At 42.4% G+C, this 22,721-nt stretch overlaps 1 protein-coding gene across 1 annotated transcript in view; it reads left to right on the top strand.

The window, feature by feature from the left end:
* The window catches only part of atp2c1 (ATPase secretory pathway Ca2+ transporting 1), a 167,225-nt gene that overhangs the window by 52,759 nt on the left and 91,745 nt on the right, over window positions 1–22,721 (top strand). Inside the window, 3 exon segments of the mRNA XM_034173700.1 lie at window positions 1,758–1,862; window positions 11,331–11,447; window positions 15,890–15,979. Coding sequence (XP_034029591.1) covers window positions 1,758–1,862; window positions 11,331–11,447; window positions 15,890–15,979 — 312 coding nt within the window.

Genomic DNA, 22,721 nt, shown 5'->3' with positions numbered 1-22,721 from the left:
TCTACGTTCCGACCCTCACCTACAGTCATGAGATTTGGCTCATGACCGAAAGAACGAGATCGCGAGTACAAGCGGCCGAGATACGTTTCCTCTGCAGGGTGGCTGGGTGCTCCCTTAGAGATATGGTAAGGAGCTCGGTCACTCAGGAGGAGCTCGGAGTTGAGCCGCTGCTCCTCCACGTCGAAAGGAGCCAGCTGAGGTCTCTCGGGCATCTCTTCCGGATGCCCCCTGGAAGCCTCGTTGGAGAGGTGTTCCTGGCACGTCCCATCGGGAGGAGGCTCTGGGGAAGACCCAGGACACGCTGGAGGGACTACGTCTGTCAGCTGGCTTGGGAACGCCTCGGGGTTCATCCGGAGGACCTGGGGGAGGTGTGTGTGGATCGGGAGGTCTGAGCGGCTTTGCTTGAACTGTTGCCCCCGCGACCTGACTCTAGATAAAGCGGAAGAAAATGGATGGATGGATGGATGGATGGAATTTCATTGTTTCTTGTAGGAAACAAGGGGTCAAGCCCATCACAGACTTAGATGATGCAACAAGAGAACTTCTGCTTTGCAGAACAGGCACATCACACAACATCACACTCATAATGCAGGTGGATATAAGCCTAGTAACCATGGAAACCTTGGGGAATCCCCCTGGCAGATCTATCTGCAAGCATTCTGGGGTGTGCCATGAATCATATGAATGCAGTGTGCACACAATTAAAATGAAATTGTCATTTCAGCACTAGAAATACATTTGTGAGTGCACAAATTAGCCATAATTGGATACTTAAATTACCTTGAACATGGCTCCAGAAATGACGGCCATAATTTTTCCCTAAAAAGACCCCATGCACACTAAATTGGTCATATCTCAGAAACTACTTGGCCTACAGGCCTCAAACTTCAGATTTGTTGTTCCGAATAGTCTGGGAATATTTGATTGAAATTTGAAGAAAATCTGAGACAAAGTGCGTGAGGCCCTCGTTGAATTGACATGGAATGACCCAGCTGTGACTCGCCCGGTGTGAGGGGAGTGCTGAGCTCTTTAAATGTGCAGTCAGTCTATTTCAGATGATCAGTGTGGACCGTGTTTCTCATAAAAGGCTTTATTTTACTCTGTGTGTCACGTTGGAAAGCTGTAGCTTTTGGTGCTAAATTGATTTGTTCTTACACGGCTTATGCGCATGCTATCGTCTTCGTCTGTTTTTTTTCCTGGGGATGTTACAGCTCCACACAGGCCTGGCATATGTACTACAACATTAAATGGAGCTTCGAGGCAAAAAATTTGCCTTGAACATTTTTTTGTAATTGAATTATTCGAGTTACTCAACTAATCATTTCAGCTCTATTTTAATAACCAAGTTAGATTACTAGTTACCTTATTAATTACATTCAGCAGCTGTCGACAAGTTGTCCGCTGCTGCTAATGAAGTAGGCTAACTGTGTAATGTAACTGTATAAAGTAACAAAGTAACTTTTCAAAGTAACTGTGGCAACACTGTTGGAATCTCAAATATTTATTTCCTCCTGCAGGTTAGAATTTTTGGGCTTCTTGTTGTAGAAATGTGAAATAGGTTTTTGTTGCTGTGTATTTATGCCATTTCCTGTTGCACCAGACTGTAATTGTGCAGCTTGTCTTTTGATGTGTGTCTGTGCAGATGAATGGATGAGTGTGTTTTTCTCCTTTTGACCGCTCGCAAGTAGAAATGTCACAGAGTTGGTTTCTGTGCTTGCTGTTCTCTTGAGCTGTGCGTTGTTGTGTTTGTGTTGCAGCTTTCCGACAGACATTCTTCCAGTGATGATGAGACCATGGTCCCAGTACTAGCCTGCAAAAAAGCCAGCGAACTACCCGTCAGCGAAGTAGTGTGTCTTCTGCAGGTACACCGCCTCCAAAAACATTTTACAAAGAAGATCCTTATCTATAACACAGTCTGGATTACAGTGGGAAGAACATGAGCAGTATACTGTATCAAAATAATCAATGGCGTGTGTGTGTGTATTTTTTTTAAGCATCACAAAATACAGACCCAAATTGAAAACTTTCTGATTTTTCAATCATGCCTGTAATGTTGACCAGCACATATGCAGACCATTAAAAACCAAAATTTAAGTTGTTCTGTTCATAAGGTCAGAATTAAAGTTTCTAAGAGTGCATTTAAGTTCTTTGACCAAATAAATATCACCGGAGAATGTTTAAATCCAGTAAGTCTTCGGGTTTATGGAGCTTGGAGTTGGAAAATATTGAGAGACATGATGAGCTAAGACGCACCTAAGGCAGTTTGTTCCACATTTCCATCACCTCCTAAATAGCACAAATTTAAAATCATCTTTGTCGTTGTCGTGGCATTCCATCTGTGGTGAGGAAGATGGTCTCTTGGTCGATTCCCGGATGGGATAGTGGACGTGGAGATGACTGAACAGGCCCAGTCTTGACCTGCACTGTTTCTTACAGACGCTGCATATGGTTGCTGCTGGAAGCTTCTGCCAGTCAGAATCTTGTCAATCCTGCCCACTTTGTTGATTGACGAAAGATTTTTTTTTTGGTGTGCAGTGCAGCATAGACAATCTACATCCAGGGTCGATCTAGAGACACCTGTGCGTGCGTTTTTTTAACATGGGAATGTCATTGCACATAGACGAGCACACAGTCCTCTTTAGTCTGGTCCGTTGGCTGGGAAATCCAACGGGCTTGTTGGGTTATAAACCAACACCACTTCCTGTTTCAACAGAGTCCCGTTAGCTGTCTCATGTTCGCAGTTCCTGTTGGGTCTTCATGGCTACTGAGGCAGCCACGGGGCATACAACCTCTCCACCATATTTCACCCCCAAGAGGCAATCCCCTAGTTGATTTGTTACCCAGGTGTCACCCAGGCGGACGAGGGTTTGAATTGTGACACCAAATTGACACTGTAAATTGAAAATAAACTTAATGGAAACGTGTATTTCAGGGGTTTAAAAAACCCAACATATTGGAATGAAGTTCTTCTTCCGGTGAATTGAAAAAGTGGACTGGACAGACCATTTTCCACTATTTCAGGTCACCCGACCTACAGAAAGACTCACATGAAAATTCAGTAAGGTATGTCTTCTATAATATATTCCAATTCTAAGGTAGAACTCTACTAGTGTATACTAAGGTATATTTAAATATCTAAAAAAAAAAGATACAAGACAAATGCGAGACACGGTACGTGTGGACAAAGTAAACGACGGTGAGGGATAAGATAACATCATTCAATTTAAAAACAACAAAATCATGAGAGGACAAAACTCAGCCATCAGTCAGTCACATGACAGAAACTGTCATTTTACAACTGTATTTTTTCACACTTTCTGAAAATATCATGAAGCCTTTGCACAAATGTGTAATGGAAATCCAGCTACTAATGCGTTATATCGCCAAATGGTTTAAAAAGTCGTTTAAAGGCCTCTTGTTTTGTTCAAGCAAATTGTAGTCATTTTTTTTTATTTTTAGATTAATTGTAAGAATAAACAGATGAGTCTATAACAAACAGGATTCTTACCAGGATTTTATCACAGCATAGGGAAGAACTTGATGCGCTGAGCACTGCAGTATTGTAGGGGGGCCGGGGATTGAATTTTATAACCCCTGAAACACTATTTCCTGCATTTTGAAATTTTGTGAAGCAAGGCTGAAGTATTTTTATATCATTATTACAGTCTTACTTCAAAGCCAAAAGTAGTTTTTAAGAATTTGTGAAGAGTCATGATGAATGGAATTGGAGAGCTACTCAACCTTGACAAATTAATGAGCTGTCTCAGAGAAAATCATGCAGAAAAGAAGTTGGCTGGATGAGCATAACCAATTTCAATGAAACTTTGCAGAAGTGAAGAACAATCATAAAAACATTTTTTTTTCACTCCATAAAACGCTCTGAACAACTTTAGACAATTTTTAAATGATCCACTTTTGGCCATGCTTGCCGTCTCTACATTGAAATATAGAGTAAAAAAGCTGATTTTGAAAGTGAATGTTCTCAGTTCTCGACGCCTGTATTGCTATTCCTTGTGTAAAAGAATTTAGGAAATGTATTTTTTTAATGTTTCTAGCAGGGGTGGTGGCCAAGTGGTTAATGCGCTTGGTTTCAGTTCAGAAGGTTCTGGGTTCAAATCCCACCCTTGCCACATTTCTCCATGTAATGTGGAGTTGCGTCAGGAAGGGCATCAGGCGTAAAACCTGTGCCAAATCAACATGCAGATCCACCTTGGATTTGCTGTGGCGACCCCGAGTGCAAACAAGGGAGCAGCCGAAGGGACTTACTTTTATTTTTCTAAATGTTTCTAGTGTCTGTAGCGTGGCATATTGCAGTGTAAATTAGCAAAGTGACCTTTTCTGAGGGAATGTCAAATAGAGCCCGACCGATATGGATTTTTTGAGGCCGATAATGATATATTTGGATGAAAAAAAACGGCGATAATCGATAACATCGGCTAATTTGCTGATAGCCGATAAATCAGCTGATATTATTTTATTTATTTTTTTTTAAATGAATAAAATGTTATTTTTTGGACCCTTAACAAAAAAGGTATGAGCTAAAAGCTGAAGCTTTGTCCTCATATTGATTAACTTTATAACAGAGAAGAATTTTTAAGTTCAAAAAAATTCAATCAAGAATTAAACCTTTGTGAAATTAGCAAATACACAGGAACACATTTAAGCAGGGGTGTAAGCAGCTCTCAATTGAATGGAGTCAGAGCTCCATCTACTGGACAAACGGTACAAGGACATTTTACATTGCCGACACAAACATTATTTCAGTAACTGTTCTGTTTATGAGAAATTATCTGCGTTCTATCGGCAAAATTTCGGCCGATAGTGAGTACTTTGAAAAGGACTTATATCGGCCGATAATATCGGTCGGGCTCTAATGTCAAATTCCATAGTTACTGTCTTTAATGAGCCATATTCCTTCAAGTAGATTGATTAGGAATGGCAAAGTTAGTTTTTCCATAAGGCAAAATTTTAATTGAATGTTTGTCAGTTCAAAATTTGGAGGATTGTTTCACTTATCTGCTGCACTAAAGGGCGTCAGCCAGGTTGGAGACATCACAAAGTGGTCTAAAAAGCATTATTTTCAATGAGACATGTTGCTTTTTAGATGCGTCAGAAGCCAAGCTAAGCTGACGCTTCTGACAGGAGCGCACATTGCCGCTTTGTCGACAGGCTGAGGTGATCAAAGTTCAACCCAATCCAACTTTCGCCGCTCTGAACTGAGACGTAGCTTTGTGCTGTAAATGGACTGCATTTATATAGCGCTTTTCCATCTGCATCAGACGCTGTCTAATAGGAAAGATGCGTCGGGCCAAAACACGGAAGACTAGTGGCAGAAATCACTGATCTCTACAAAACAGAAACGTGTCACAGGACTGTTTTATAGTTTTTTGAGTTTTCTGACCAAAAATCCTTGGAAATGTTTTTTTTTCTACCTCAAAATTTCTGATTACTGTAAAAAAAAGTTTAGAACACGTAATTAAAATAGCAAAAAATAAATAAATGGTTGTTTAGAAACCTTTTTTCATCTGTAAATTAAAACCACCTGTTATTTCAGATTAGATCATTTCTTGTTTAACATAAGGAACCTTGGACATTTATTTTTAGACAAATAAGACAACATGGAAATTTGTACATTTTTTTTTAAGTCTGGTAGATTATTTATATCTTATTTCAACCAGAAAAACAGACACTGTAAATAAATACAAATGTTTATTATAAATGCAACAGGAGATAATTTAAGAATGACTGCAGTTGATTGTAAAGTAGGATTTCTATGACATAAGCCTCATGATGATTTTTCTTTTTTTTTTTTTAGTCATTTCAACTTGTAATTACGTCGGAATATGTGATTGCCTTTAATGTTATCAGGACAGAGTCATTTCTAAAATATGAATTTGACTAGTGATTGTAAATGTTTTAAAATTGTGCACAATAAGGGGAGAGCTTCTACCTGTGCAGATGTCTTTTGACTTTGATTCGTGGACATTTTTAACCCCTTAACGCCCAAATTTATATAGCTGTATATAAAAAAATGTTTTGTGCGTGTTTTTGCCTTTAAGTAGATGGTAAATAATGTTGAGATTATTAATCTCACTTTTGCACAAAAACTAGATAGTAATATTGGGTATTCTGGAAATGACTTTATGTTATAATAATAATAATGATGGTATGTTGCAAATTTGCGACAATGGTCATACAGGTCAATTTGGTAAGTTGCATATTTGAGTCAGAGATTGTAGCATATATGCGACGATGGGTGTTAAGGGGTTAATGATCCATTCATTTAATGTTAAAATAGAAAATGAAACAGCTTTTTAAAAAGTAAAGTAGTTTTGTGTGAGTGATGTTGATCTGCATCAGCAGGACTGAGCACATTGAAGGATGACATCAGTATGTTGTCCAGGAATCTGTCCTGCAGATTCCGGCTCACATAGTCCAAAAAGGGCTTGTAGATCTAAAACTTGTTCATATTAACAAAACAGTGACCAAAAAGAACTGATGGAAATTTTCTCAAGAGTTGCTACTGAGAAAGATACAATTGTGCTGTCTCTCCTAATACTTGATAAATGAAAATCTATTTATAAACTTTTATTCCAACATATCTTTCATTTCTGATTTTATTAGGGCATATAAATCTTGACACAAGTTTTAACTCTTCATATAACTTTTCACGCAGACTGCTTACATTCTTCACAAACTGGCTCTTCTCAGCTTCACTGTACTGGACGTTTTCTGCCTCCTTCGTTTCCTCCTGCAGCATCCTCAGCCCTTTGAAGTGGTGCCCCTGTGCCTCCTTCAACCATCTAAGTGCTTCTGTGGTTGAATCCACATATGACTGAAGTCAACATAATGTTTCTGCAAAAACAGAAAATATATATGACACACATGACAATCCATGTAAATTTATTTTCTCAATTAAAAGCTATTTTCCTTTCATAAATTATAAACTATGTTTTAACAAAGCCTACCTGAAACAGTCTCGAGAGCTTTGCCAGGAGGTGCAAGATGTCTGAAAGCATGAAGAGAGGAGCTGAGAGCTGGAATGTCTTCAGAAATGTTGCCAGTCCTCTTGCCACAGCCTCATGCATCTCTGCTGCCTCTTTCTCCAGGATCATCACCACCACAGAAAAGGTCTTGAGCAGTGCTGTCACTGGCTGGTTGTGGGACAGCCAGCTTTGGCCTGGCTCATCTTGACACAGTTATCCTTCGAGTTCACTAGATTAGATTAGATAAAACTTCATTGATCCCTTGGGGAGGCTCCCTCAGGGAAATTGAGGTTCCAGCAGCATTGTATAGAAGCACACAGAATGCACCGCAGTGCCAGCTGAGTTCTTCTGTCTCAGAGAGGATGTGGATGGTGTTAATTTAGCGAGTTCCCGGGTGATTATGATGATTATACACCCTCCCAAGTTGAGAGGGTTATGTAGAGTTGGTGTAGCAACTGGGATGGACTTCTGCTGTGCCCTGATGTTGGGTTTTTGTCCGTACTTAACGAGATACATTTACACTATGAGTGCAGCGCTCCTGACACCGGAACTCTGCTGAAACCGACCGTACGGTGCGAGATTCACAACTGCGAAACACCGAATATACATACAGACATACTGGTTTCCTGCTACTGCATTTCCACTCATTCCCAGCCTCTGTCTTCCTGTCCCCCCACCTCAGCTCACCACGGTGTAAAAGAGGACGCCGGCTACGACGGACTGCTAGAACATCCAGTTTTCTCCAGATGTTAAACGACCACTGCCTCCTCAGAAAGCCTGCTCTGTCCCTTCTTGTACAGGTGGTTGGTGTGGGTTGTCCAGTCCAGTTTGCTGTCCAGCCACATCCCGAGGTACTTGGAGGAATCCACAGCCTCCACCTCAGCTCCCTGGATCAGAACTGGTCGCGGACTTGGTCCGGACTTCCCAAAGTCATTGACCAGCTCCTTTGTCTTTGAGGTGTTGAGCTGTAGATGGTTTGTGTGGCACCAGACACCAAAGTTCTTCACTAGGCTCCTCTGCTCCTCTTCTCTGTCATCCTTGATGCATCCAACAATGACTGTGTCATTTGTAAACATCTGGAAGTGACACAGCTCACAGTTGTTGCAGAAGTCAGAGGAGTACAGGGTGAAGAGAAGAGGGGCCAGCACCGTCCCCTGGGGTGCTCTGGTGCTGCTCATCACATTGTCAGACGTGGTGTTCCTCAGCCTGATGTGTACTGCAGGCTGTCAGTGAGGTAGCTGGAGATTCAAGTGACCAGGCAGGGGTCCACTCGCATCCTGTTCAGTTTGTCCTGGAGCACAAGGGGCTGGGTGATATTGAAGGCTGTTAACTCCAAAACGTGAATCAACTGCAAATTGTGAATTATCCGCAAACTGTTAATTGCAAAATACTGAAAAAATATCTCCCAAAATGTGAACGCAGGTCTCTCAAAACGTGAATATCATTCTTCTTCTTTGTCTTTCAGCTGCTCTCGTCAGGTGTCGTCACAGCAGATCAATCATTTCCATCTCACCCTGTCCTCTGTATCTTCCTCTGTCACACCAGCCACCTGCATGTCCTCTCTCAGCACATCCATAAACCTCCTCTTTGGTCTCCCTCTTCTCCTCCTGCCTGGTGGCTCCATCCTCAGCATCCTTCTCCCTATATACCCCGTGTTCCTCCTCTGCATGTGTCCAAACCATCTCAATCTCGCCTCTCTGACTTTGTCTCCAAACACCCACCTGAGCTGTCCCTCTGATATGTTCATTCTCGTCACTCCCAAAGAGAATCTCAACTTCTTCAGCTCTGCCTCCTGTCTTTTTGTTAGTGCCACCATCTCTAAACCGTACAACATAGCTGGTCTCACTACTGTCTTGTAAACGTTCTCCTTCACTCTTGCTGATATTCTTCGGTCACACTCCTGCCACCTTTCTCCACCCACTCCACCCTGCCTGCATTCTCTTCTTCACCTCTCTACCACACTCTCCATTACTTTGAACAGTTGACCCCAAATATTTAAGCTCATCTACTTTTACCACTTCTACTCCTTGTAACTGCACTGTTCCACTGGGCTCCCTCTCATTCACACACGTACTCAGTCTTGCTCCTACTGACTTTCATTCCCCTTCTCTCCAAAGCATATCTCCACCTCTCCAGACTAGGCTCAACTTGCTCTCTACTCTCACTACAGATCACAATGTCATCTGCAAACATCATAGTCCATGGAGACTCCTGTCTGATCTCATCCGTCAACCTGTCCATCACCATTGCAAACAAGAAAGGACTGAGAGCTGATCCTTGGTGTACTCCCACCTCCACCTTGAATGAGTCTGTCATTCCGACTGCGCATCTCCCCGCTGTCACACTATTCTTGTACATATCCTGCACTACCCTAACATACTTCTCTGCCACTCCAGACTTCCTCATACAGTACCACAGCTCTTCTCTTGGCACCCTGTCATAAGCTTTTTCTAAGTCCACAAACACACAATATAACTCTTTCTGGCCTTCGAGGTACTTCTCCATCAGTATTCTCAGAGCAAACATTGCATCTGTAGTGCTCTTTCTTGGCATGAAACCATATTGCTGCTCACAGATCTTCACCCGTTTTATTTTTTCAGTTTAAGCAGTTTATGGATTTTAGTTTACAGATCAATTACTCCAGGAAATCTTGATTGCAAACCCTGTCACTGCAAAAAGGATTTCCTTTTTTTTTTTTGCGGGGCGGGGTGAGGGGGTGGAGTCACCGACTACAGCCGGTGAGGTGGGGCGGTGATCCAAGTGAGCGCTCACTTCTGTTCTGGTGTCAAGCGCCCGGTCCCGCTGGGCGTGTCCCGCTCCAGGGACAGGTGAGGAGTTTGACTGGAAGGGTCCACCTGTCAAACGGGAACGTAGGTGTCAAACTCAGGGAGGGGACCTCCACTGAGACTTCGGTAAAGTTAGAAAGATATTCACAGATTTGAAGTTCACAGCTCAGTAAATCTTAAGAAAAACAAACATCACTAGTTTCTAACCTCAGGAAGGTAGACAACGAGCTACAGCTTTATTTTTATAAATATAAGCCGTCATATGAGCTGGAAAAATAACATTGATCTGAACGAGCGAAACAGAAGCGTAGGGACTGTCTACAAAGTGCAAAAACGAAGCGCGACACCAGAAAAATAAATTCAGGTTTGGTGTCACCAAATTCACAGAACACATCAGTGGTCTCCTGCTGGTTATACCACAGCACTCAGTGTGGAAAAATGTGCAAAAATTGAATAACTAAAATTCATTTTTTTTTGTATGTTTTTCCACACTGAGTGCTGTGGTATAACCAGCAGGAGACCGCTGATGTGTTCTGTGAATTTGGTGACACCAAACCTGAATTTATTTTTCTGGTGTCTCTCTTCGTTTTTGCACTTTGTAGACGGTCCCTACGCTTCTGTTTCGCTCGTTCAGATCAATGTTATTTTTCCAGCTCATATGACGGCTCATATTTATAAAAATAAAGTTGTAGCTCATTGTCTACCTTCCTGAGGTTAGAAACTAGTGCTGTTTGTTTTTGTACAATGTTTTTCTTAAGATTTATTGAGCTGTGAACTTGGAATCTGAATATCTTTCTAACTTTACCAGAGTCTCCAGCGGAGGTTTCTGTCCTCCCTGAGTTTTGACACCTATGTTACTGTTTGACAGGTGGGCCGTCCCAGTCAGACTCCTCACCTGTCCCTGCAGCGGGACACGCCCAGCGGGACCGCGCACTTGACACCAGCAGAGAAGTGAGAGCTCACACAGACACACAGCTCACACCGCCCCACCTCACCGGCTGTAGCGACACCCCCCACCCCCGTGCTGCCAAAAAAAAATAAAATAAAATAATTTTGCAGTGATAGGGTTTGCAATCAAGATTTCCTGGAGTAATTGATCTGTAAACTGAAATCCATAAACTGCTTAAACTGAAAAAATAAATACATATTATGAATGATATTTACGTTTTGGGAGACCTGCGTTCACATTTTGGGAGATATTTTGCAATTAACGTTTTGTGGATAATTCATGATTTGCAGCTGATTCACATTTTGGGGGTCAACAAGGCACTCGAGGAGTTCAGGAAGAGAATCCTGAATTTTTATTTAACACATCTACATGTAAATACCAGGAAATGGAAGCTTTCTCATCTTCTCATCTAAATCCAAAAGACAGAAAAACCCTCCACATGCACTGGATGTGTTGTTCCAGTGCTCACAGAGGGAACTACCGGCAGGGTCCAGAAAAAATCCCATTCTTATTTCCTCTTCGAAATGTCCCACAGGGTTGGAACGTTGGTGTGAGATTTATCAGTGACGTGTTAAACCGACCCCGGGTCTGTGATGTTTGTTCTGGCAGGCTGACCTGCAGCTGGGTCTGACCCAGGAGGAGGTAAACCGGAGGAGGGCCTACCACGGCTGGAACGAGTTTGACATCAGCGAAGAGGAGCCGCTATGGAGGAAATACATCTCACAGGTACTACAGCTAATGTGTGTGCCTAAACCTCCAGCCAGTGAGTTCTGAGAGAGAGAGAGACAGAGAGAGAGAGAATGCACATTATGATTATATTTGTTTCATAAGCCAGAGACATTTCATCTCCACAGACTGTCACTCTAGTTCCATGCTCTGTGCAAGAGGCATGGCTACACCCCTCAGTCTGCTGTCTGTGTCTGAGGGGAAAAGAAGAAACGATGAGCCCATAAATGGAATTGATTAATTTACCTTTATCTTCTGAAACATGAACCTGAAAGTGAAGGTGCACTGATACACGTTTGTGTTGAATCGCTGTTATGTCCCGGATGAGATCAGTACACTTTCGTGTTTACACAGAAAACACCACCAATTTGTAAATTCATGTTTTATATGAATGAGTAAATAAATCAAACCTAAAATGGACAAAATATTGAGAGCAGTCTGGCTCCACACGTCGTGAGGCATAAAAAACAAATGCAGCACTTAATGCGCTGCACAGCAAATTCACCCCAGCGGGAATGATGAGCTGTAATCAATTCTGCTGCTCAGGTTAAAGCTCCTGTACCAAACTGTGAAGTCAAAACACAAATATGAACCAAACTGTGACTTTTGTGTACTGTGACACCCTCAGTCTCTGTGTATCTGTTAGGGGTGTCACAGATCACAAAAACTGAAAAACTGGTTTCTGTTGCTGATCAGTGTACATATCTGAAATGGATTGTACAGTCAGGCCCGTAATTATTTCGACAATGAAGTTTTGGTAAGTTGACCTCTGTACACCACCACAGTGGAGATGAATTGAAACAAGATGTGTTCACAGTGTTGGAGGAAAGACTGAAATTAAGGGGTTGAACAGAAACATCACATTAGCCGTTTAGGAATTACAGTCATCTTCACACACAGCCCCCCCCCCCCCCCCCCCCCTTAAATCGGTTACAGTGACATTTTGTAGCAGTAGACCAGATCCGTGGCTCCTTCACCAAAGCTGTTTGTCCTGGTTTGCTCAGTGTTGGCAGTTGCTAAACGGTGAGGTGTCACCACTGTTTGCTCCAGTTTTGGAGATGACAGTTTGTTCTGACGTGCTGATGTGACCGTAACATTTTAACGCTGATTCTGCGGTCCACTCTTCACACAGCTGATCATAAAACTTTATTTTGATCTTCTGCCTGGCATGTCATGTTCCAGGAGGTTATTGTTCTGGAGCACAGAGTGAGCTTGGAATGTATCTTAGTTTTAATAAGAGTTGTGACTTTTTTTTAAATTCTCAGAACCCAAACCATTGGCCCTGTCGGTCTCTCAGATCCCGTTTCTGAGAGTTAACGAGTAAATTTGTGTAGATTGGGATTCAGTGTTCCAGGCGACATTTATGAGCATATTTTATTCTACAAACATGGTGATCAATAATAGCTGGTAGTTATATAGTTACTGAGGAACAGTTAAAACAGTCAGTTAAAATATGAAATTATAATGTTGGCACTCAGACGTATAGAAAAGTGGCACATGGAGAAAGCAGTCTGAGGGATTGTGTGTTGGTGTGTCCATATTCTTGGCAGAATGTGCTGTCAGTGTCGTACCATCTCGCCAAACCCATTTGTGGTTTCATGGACTTAATCCCAAGCATCAAACATTTGAAGGACAGGTTCTGTGACGGTGGTCTCAGGAGTGTGTCTCCAGTTACAACAGGTGGCTCAGTTCTACTGGTTGGGACAAAACCAGACAGCTCTTAGTGGACTTGGATCCTTAGGCTTACCTAATAGCCAAGCAGGTTTTCGGTTCCATTTAAATGTGCGGTGGCCATCCAGAGTGGCAGCTGTGGTCAGGTAGGGGTCAGTGAAGAATTACACAGGGGTCTTCTGCTTCGAGTTACTTTCAGTGGAGCTGTCAATGAAAGTAAAATTTATTTTATTTTGAGAGAGTCTGTGGATGTGTGCGTGTGTGTGCATGTGTGCAGCACACTGTTTTAACGCGCATCTCAGCTGTTTTGTTGGCGCTGTGAACATGGATGTGAAATATCACAGATCTGATCATCCATATTCATAAATGCAGAGTGTTGAAAAGGACCTGCAATTTACACAGCCTTCTGGCTGAATTAGAACAATATATAAGCAGTATTAAGTTTATAGACTCTCCCAAATGTCATAAAACTGAGTCTCTATAAGGAACTTTTTCAAGAGAATTAATGTTGAAGAATTCCTTTAAAAAATTAATAATAATAAAAAAATAAACAGCTGGCATGCGGGTTACAACGACTGCTGCGTTGTTTTAACTCGCATGTCAGCTGTTTTATTGCCGCTTTGAATGCTTATCAGCCTGAAGGACAAATTGGCCTGCTGTTTTCCTCCAGAGGAATGTCTTCGGCCTTGGTGAACATTTGGCTGTTTCTTATCTCAACTCACAAAGACAAACTGTTTCACAGGACTGAAGCATGCTGCACTCCCTCTCCCCACCCCCCTCCTACCCCCATCACACACCCCCTGCTGCGGCTTCTGCTCACGTCATCCCTTCCCTTCTGCGGGGGCGGCGCGGTTTTAGCTGCAGCCCCCCCCACCAAGCTGACAGTGGCGCAACTCAGGGTTGCTGCGAGACCTTTACCCACTTGTCTCAATTCAGATAACGGACTACTTCAAACTTAGTGCACATAAACAATGTCATATGTGTATGTACTGTCTTTAATTCTGATGTGTGCCATTATTACGGTAAACAAGTAATAATTGTGGACTAATTGCTGTCTGAGGTAACTGGAGTGTAAACATAATCTCTCCACTGTGAGATCAATAAAGTGTGTGTGTGTGTATATATATATATATATATATATATATATAGGTCCAAGTATACGGACCAGTAACTTTTGACCTATGTTTAGTTGAACCCCCCCCCAGTTAAAAGTTCTAGTAAAAGTTCTAGTTAAAAATGTTGTCGCTCTAGTCTGGCAATTTTTTTTTCTCAAACTTGTGCCTTAAATAACCGAGCCATTCGGGGATTACAACAGAGTTTTAGGCAATAAGCCATCCAGCCTTCATTTGAACGGTCAATTTTCGAAAAAGACTACTGAAAAATCAGTTGACAGCTTGCTGAAAGCTGTCTAAAATTCAGAGTTTTCCAAATAAGGTGTGTGTGTGTGTGTGTGTGTGTGTGTGTGTGTGTGTGTGCGTGCGTGCGTGCGTGCGTGCGTTTGTGTGTGTGCGCGTGCAGAGCTGCAGTTCTGTGCACACACACAGACAGAGTGCGGGGAGCTGAATGGTCTCAGTGAAAGGCTACATTCGGCTCAGGGATCCAAACAACCAATGATTTATAAAGGAAAATCATGGAAATCAGGTGCCCAAACTTTTACATACAACTGTATTTCAAAGTTAGTTACCTCTTATTTTGTTATTTCCAAAAAACATGAGAAGTCAAATCAGCCTGCTTTGTTCTGTTCAGTTTATATCAAAGTTTTCCTGCACATGCCCAGGTATTTTTTTTTATCCAAGACTTTGGTGTTTACATCACTTTAACAAAGTTTTAAAAACAATAAAATGTTCACACTTTTCTTTATAGCAGTTCTTTAATTTCAGAAATGCAACAGAAACAACGGCAAATCAGAAAAAGTTGGGACTGTATGTAAAATGAAGAAAAAAATAAGTTATTCCCAGTTTCTCCATTCACACCCACAGAAGCCAAAAGTTCTTCCAGAGTTGTCTTGGTGGCTTCCCTCACTTGTCTTCTTCCAGCATGGACATTTAGTTTTTGAGAACTCGCACCCTGGGACGCTTCTAATAGTCACATCACCGCTGTCAGAAACACACGAGTACTCACGAGGACTTTGTTTTCGGAAGTCTTCGTAGCTGTTTGTTGCAAATGCCATATATACTTTGAAACCTGTCGCTGAAGTGCACAAAGTAATCCCGGTGAATCAGCGGATTGTCACGAACAGCCTAAATCTAAATTGTTATGATTTTGGTACAACATGTCCTTTAACCCCTGGTAATTCATTATTTTTATGGAGCATAAATTTAAAGTGGGCAGCACTTTTGGCAACTTTGGTTGTTATAAATGTGCTATACAAATAAATTTGACTTGACTTTATGAAAACTGGCTTCCAACGAAATCAGATAGAAATATGGCTGTCTGCAAATCTCTGCACAATTGGGCAATAGTAATAGCGCGCCCTCTACGTTGGTTAGGGTTAGTGACTTTTGGCATGTTGGGGGTTTGTGGATGGAAGTTTAACGAGGAAAGATTAGAATGTTTCCTGGTGCTGCTGTGATCAGAGCCACTGTCTGTGGAATCCAGGTCATTCATATGCTGCAGCTGAAAATAAACCTGGAGTCGTTGGCCTGTTTAACTTGCTTAGCTCCACCCCTTCAGTGAGGATGACGAGCAGTTGCTTCAGCATGTTGAAACATCAGCAGGAGGTTTTAAGAATGTAGTCTGGTGATGATGACTCTGTGTTTTCTGTCTCGCAGTTCAAAGATCCGCTCATCCTGTTGCTGTTGGCCTCGGCCGTCATCAGCGTCCTCATGCATCAGTTTGACGACGCCATCAGCATCACTGTGGTATGTTCCCCTTTAAGCTCACTTAGCGGCCACGTGATCACCGGGCAGGATTACACTACTCCAGAATCACTGAGTAAGACCAAGTCATGGCATCTGCTTATGTTTTGTTTGTTTGTTTTTTAAAGCTAAAGTGCCTCTTCCGTGTTCCTGCCATAAGTTGGCAGTAAATACTAGCAGAGCTGTAGACTCAAATCAGGCTCATTCCATGTCAGTTCAGCAAGGGCCTCACGCACTTTGTCTCAGATTTTCTTCAAATTTTAATCAAATATTCCCAGACTATTCAGAACAAAAATCTGAAGTTTGAGGCCTGTAGGCCAAGTAGATTCTGAGATATTGCCAGTTTAGTGTGCATGGGGTCTGCCGTTTTTTAGGCAAAAATTATGGCCGTCATTTCTGGAGCCATGTTCAAGGTAGAATATCTCAGCAAATAATGGACATAGAGGCCTGAAATTTTCTGTGGCAGTTGTCATGGACACCCAGACTTGGACTATAGTCAAACAACAGACATTGAGTTTATCTATGTTCAAACTATGGAAGATATTACATTGACCATTACGAGCATCCATGTTTGAGACACTGAATCATACCATTACACTCAAAGAAGCCTTTCCATTTCTTGGCTCCTTAATGCCAGCTATACTGGCTATGAAATATGTAAATTTGGCATATCTGTGTTAAAATTAAAATTAAATTGTCATTTCAGCACTAGAAATACATTTGCGAGTGCACAAATTAGCCATAATTGGATGCTTAAATTAACCAAGAAGGAGTTTCATAAAGAAGGTCATATTTATAACACATAAAGTAGATATCAATACTTTCAAAGTGGGATCAGTTTGAAGAGTTTTATGTACTGTCCACATGAGCTTTTCTTCTAATAAAATTCAACCACAAAATTTTTTTTTTCAGATTTCAGAGGTTTCTCCCACAATAACTGTTTATCACAGATATGCCAAATTTACATATTTCATAGCCAGTATAGCTGGCATTAAGGATCCAAGAGATGGAAAGGCTTCTTTGAGTTTAATGATATGCTTCTCTATCTCAAACATGGATGCTCGCAATAGTCAATGTAATATTTTCCATAGTTTGAACATACGAGGGCTGTCAATAAAGTAACGGTCCTTTTTATTTTTTTCAAAAACTATATGGATTTCATTCATATGTTTTTACGTCAGACATGCTTGAACCCTCGTGTGCATGCGTGAGTTTTTCCACGCCTGTCGGTGACGTCATTCGCCTGTGAGCAGTCCTTGTGGGAGGAGTCGTCCAGCCCCTCGTCGGAATTCCTTTGTCTGAGAAGTTGCTGAGAGACTGGCGCGTTGTTTGATCAAAATTTTTTCTAAACCTGTGAGACACATCGAAGTGGACACGGTTCGAAAAATTAAGCTGAAAATTTTTTCCTGTGCTGCCGCACCGCGTCGGCTGCGTCCCGACGCGCGGATCTGTCCGCACGTCTTTCATGAAAAAAATCTCCTTTAACAGTGGAATATCCGGATAAAATGCTGAAACCGACTTCTTCTGAAACTTCTCTGTTCTCTCACGACGTCCTGGATCAATAGAGCCTGAAATGTGGAGGTTTTCAGCTTGAACAGGCTGACGACGGCGGCTGAGAGCGCTGAGCGACATCTCGCACCGTGGGAAGTCCTTAAAGCGACAGAATCACCTCAAAATCTCTCATCAGCCGTTAAAATTTTCACTGAAAACCAGCTTAATTTTTCGAACCGTGTCCACTTCGATGTGTCTCACAGGTTTAGAAAAAATTTTGATCAAACAACGCGCCAGTCTCTCAGCAACTTCTCAGACAAAGGAATTCCGACGAGGGGCTGGACGACTCCTCCCACAAGGAGTGCTCACAGGCGAATGACGTCACCGACAGGCGTGGAAAAACTCACGCATGCGCACGAGGGTTCAAGCATGTCTGACGTAAAAACATATGAATGAAATCCATATAGTTTTTGAAAAAAATAAAAAGGACCGTTACTTTATTGACAGCCCTCGTACATAAACTTCACAGTATAGTGTCAATGTCTGTTGTTTGACTATAGTCCAAGTCTGGGTGTCCATGACAACTGCCACAGAAAATTTCAGGCCTCTAAGTCCATTATTTGCTGAGATATTCTACCTTGAACACGGCTCCAGAAATGACGGCCATATTTTTTGCCTAAAAAACGGCAGACCCCATGCACACTAAGTTGGCCATATCTCAGAAACTATACTCAACAAAAATCTAAACGCAACACTTTTGGTTTTGCTCCCATTTTGTATGAGATGAACTCAAAGATCTAAAACTTTTTCCACATACACAATATCACCATTTCCCTCAAATATTGTTCACAAACCAGTCTAAATCTGTGATAGTGAGCACTTCTCCTTTGCTGAGATAATCCATCCCACCTCACAGGTGTGCCATAACAAGATGCTGATTAGACAGCATGATTAGTGCACAGGTGTGCCTTAGACTGTCCACAATAAAAGGCCACTCTGAAAGGTGCAGTTTTGTTTTATTGGGGGGGATACCAGTCAGTATCTGGTGTGACCACTATTTGCCTCATGCAGTGCAACACATCTCCTTCGCATAGAGTTGATCAGGTTGTCAATTGTGGCCTGTGGAATGTTGGTCCACTCCTCTTCAATGGCTGTGCGAAGTTGCTGGATATTGGCAGGAACTGGTACACGCTGTCGTATACGCCGGTCCAGAGCATCCCAAACATGCTCAATGGGTGACATGTCCGGTGAGTATGCCGGCCATGCAAGAACTGGGACATTTTCAGCTTCCAAGAATTGTGTACAGATCCTTGCAACATGGGGCCATGCATTATCCTGCTGCAACATGAGGTGATGTTCTTGGATGTATGGCACAACAATGGGCCTCAGGATCTCGTCACGGTATCTCTGTGCATTCAAAATGCCATCAATAAAATGCACCTGTGTTCTTCGTCCATAACAGACGCCTGCCCATACCATAACCCCACCGCCACCATGGGCCACTCGATCCACAACATTGACATCAGAAAACCGCTCACCCACACGACGCCACACACACAGTCTGCCATCTGCCCTGGACAGTGTGAACCGGGATTCATCCGTGAAGAGAACACCTCTCCAATGTGCCAAACGCCAGCGAATGTGAGCATTTGCCCACTCAAGTCGGTTACGACGACGAACTGGAGTAAGGTCGAGACCCCGATGAGGACGACGAGCATGCAGATGAGCTTCCCTGAGACGGTTTCTGACAGTTTGTGCAGAAATTCTTTGGTTATGCAAACCGATTGTTTCAGCAGCTGTCCGAGTGGTTGGTCTCAGACGATCTTGGAGGTGAACATGTTGGATGTGGAGGTCCTGGGCTGGTGTGGTTACACGTGGTCTGCGGTTGTGAGGCTGGTTGGATGTACTGACAAATTCTCTGAAATGCCTTTGGAGACGGCTTATGGTAGAGAAATGAACATTCAATACACGAGCAACAGCTCTGGTTGACATTCCTGCTGTCAGCATGCCAATTGCACGCTCCCTCAAATCTGTGGCATTGTACTGTGTGATAAAACTGCACCTTTCAGAGTGGCCTTTTATTGTGGGCAGTCTAAGGCACACCTGTGCACTAATCATGGTGTCTAATCAGCATCTTGATATGGCACACCTGTGAGGTGGGATGGATTATCTCAGCAAAGGAGAAGTGCTCACTATCACAGATTTAGACTGGTTTGTGAACAATATTTGAGGGAAATGGTGATATTGTGTATGTGGAAAAAGTTTAGATCTTTGAGTTCATCTCATACAAAATGGGAGCAAAACCAAAAGTGTTGCATTTATATTTTTGTTGAGTGTACTTGGCCTACAGGCTTCAAACTTCAGATTTGTTGTTCTGAATAGTCTGGGAATATTTCATTAAAATTTAAAGAAAATCTGAGACAAAGTGCGTGATGCCCCTCAAATATTCATTGAATTGACATGGAATGACCCATCAGTAAAGGTGGCTTGTGATCAGGGTGGCTGTTCATAAGGGCGATTTGGGTGAGTCACTGCTGAAATTGGAAAAAAAGGAGGGATTTTTTTTAAAACCCTTGTGACAGTGGTTATGAGTGTTTCAAACTGATCTGCGTCTAAATGTCATTGTGCAGTCAGACTCCGCCCATTCTGGTGTGATTTCAGTCAGGTTTCTTGGAGTCAGGTCCTTGCAACCCAGTCCAGTCGAAGATTCAAGCTTCTCTACTTCAGTCAGGTTGAAAATGGAACCACGACGTCTCTTCCAGACGCTCATGAATAAATATATTTTTCACAAAACTGAGCTTTCAGTGTAATCTTTATGGGTTGTGGGTGGGAGCAGCACGTTATGTCTTCATACGCAGCTGTGAAAGCGTGGGCTGTGGTGTCCATCAATGCTGCGTTCACAACCCCTGAGAAACTCAGATCCTCTGACTCCAAGTTTAATAGTTGTATTTACCAACAAGACAAGTGGGGGGGGGGGTCACTCTTCTGGATGTGACCCAATTAAGAGTCACGGGGGGGGGCTGGAGCCATCCCAGCAGTTGTAGGGTGAGAGGCGGGTTCACCCTGTCCCTGGACAGGACACCAGTCTGTCTCAGGGACACATACAGATAAACACATTCACACTTACGGACACTTTAAAGTTTCCAGTCCATCTAACGTGCATGTCTTTGGATGTGGGAGGAAGCCGGAGCACCCGGAGGGAACCCACACACACACGGGGAGAACACGCAAACTACACACAGAAAGGTGTCAGGTGGGAATCGATCTCATGACCTTCTTGTTGTGAGGCAGCAGTGCTAACCACTAAACAACTGTGCATTTTTTAAAATTGTGAAACTTTGCTCTTTGTGGCTGGGCGCTCCATTAGAGGTAGGGTGAGGAGCTCGGTCACTCGGGAGAAGCTCGGAGTCGAGCCGCTGCTCCTCCACATCAAAAGGAGCCGGCTGAGGTGGCTCAGGCATCTTTTCCGGATGCCCCCGGACACCTCGCTGGAGAGGTGTTCCGGGCACGTCCCATCGGGAGGAAGACCCAGGACACGCTGGAGGGACTACATCTCTTGGCTGACTTGGGAACGCCTCGGGGTTCCCCCAGAGGAGCTGGGGTAGGTGTGTGTGGATCGGGAGGTCTGGGCGGCTTTGCTTGAGCTGCTGCCCCCACGACCCGACTCCGAATAAAGTGGAAGAAAATGGATGGATGGATGGATTATGCTTTTCATCCAGATTTTAATGTTTGATGAACAGATTTAAAAATGAGATGGTCTTGGAGCCAATAAGATAATTATCAAAGGGGTCTTATTGCGTAAAATCATCTTTTACATAAAATCTCCAAAGTCCCGCAGTTCTTTCTGTTTTCACAGATGTTCTCCTGATTTAAGATGAATTTATGTCACAGCTTGTTTAACACTTCTGTGACATATGTAACAGAAATAACCCTGACAATATTACACACACACACAAATCTATACAGTGCTTTTCCATCTATAAATCACTCAGGGCCTTTGGGCAGTAAATAAATGGGTTCATTTATTGTGGGGTCACTTCATTCTGATGAACATTTTGCTTGTAAATGTTCCTGGATGTAACTTTCTTCCACAGCTTTCCACTTGTAATTTATGTAGATCGAAGGAAAGTCTTTCTGTTGTATGCTGCCATCTCATGGTGGTGTTGCTGTATGAGGTAATCAGCTAACAACAAATTGATACAATTGTTTAGCTTAATGTACTTAACTGAATGTGTCGCCTTAATTATTATCAGAAAAATTGCCCCTCCTGAGAGATTTTTCAGGAGCCACCACTGTCTGTAATGAACATGTACAGGAAAGACATTTATTATCAGTATGTGATCTACCCGATACTAAGTACTGGTACTTTCTGGAACTCTCAGAAGCCTTTGTGTACTACGTGACTACCACGGTCTTACTCAGTGCATCTGATTTTTAGAGGAACACTACAGAACTCAGTGACTGATCACTGTTCATCAAAGGAAGAACTTTAGTGTTGATCTGGATTAGGATCAGGACTCTTTATTTTCTTCCGTGTTACAACATGAGACATTTTGTTTAATTTTTAATCCAGTAATGCATTGCTGTCTGTTTAATGTAATCATGATGATCATAGAGTGAAAATGAAATAATTCTTGCAGCAGTTTAACAGTTGTGGTCGTACGTTTACATACAGTAGTGTTCAGAATAATAGTAGTGCTATGTGACTAAAAAGATTAATCCAGGTTTTGAGTATATTTCTTATTGTTACATGGGAAACAAGGTACCAGTAGATTCAGTAGATTCTCACAAATTCAACAAGACCAAGCATTCATGATATGCACACTCTTAAGGCTATGAAATTGGGCTGTTAGTAAAAAAAAAAAAAAAAAAGTAGAAAAGGGGGTGTTCACAATAATAGTAGCATCTGCTGTTGAAGCTACAAACTCAAAACTGTTATGTTCAAACTGCTTTTTTTTTAGCAATCCTGTGAATCACAAAACTAGTATTTAGTTGTATAACCACAGTTTTTCATGATTTCTTCACATCTGCGAGGCATTAATTTTGTTGCTTTGGAACCAAGATTTTGCTCGTTTGCTAGTGTGCTTGGTGTCATTGTCTTGTTGAAACACCCATTTCAAGGGCATGTCCTCTTCAGCATAAGGCAACATGACCTCCTCAAATATTTTGACATATCCAAACTGATCCATGATACCTGGTATGCGATATATAGGCCCAACACCATAGTAGGAGAAACATGCCCATATCATGATGC

This window comes from Thalassophryne amazonica, chromosome 7 (genome assembly GCF_902500255.1).
Source record: "Thalassophryne amazonica chromosome 7, fThaAma1.1, whole genome shotgun sequence".
NCBI lineage: Eukaryota > Metazoa > Chordata > Actinopteri > Batrachoidiformes > Batrachoididae > Thalassophryne > Thalassophryne amazonica.
The sequence above is the reverse complement of the archived record's forward strand: the minus strand, read 5'-3'. Positions and strand labels throughout refer to the sequence as shown.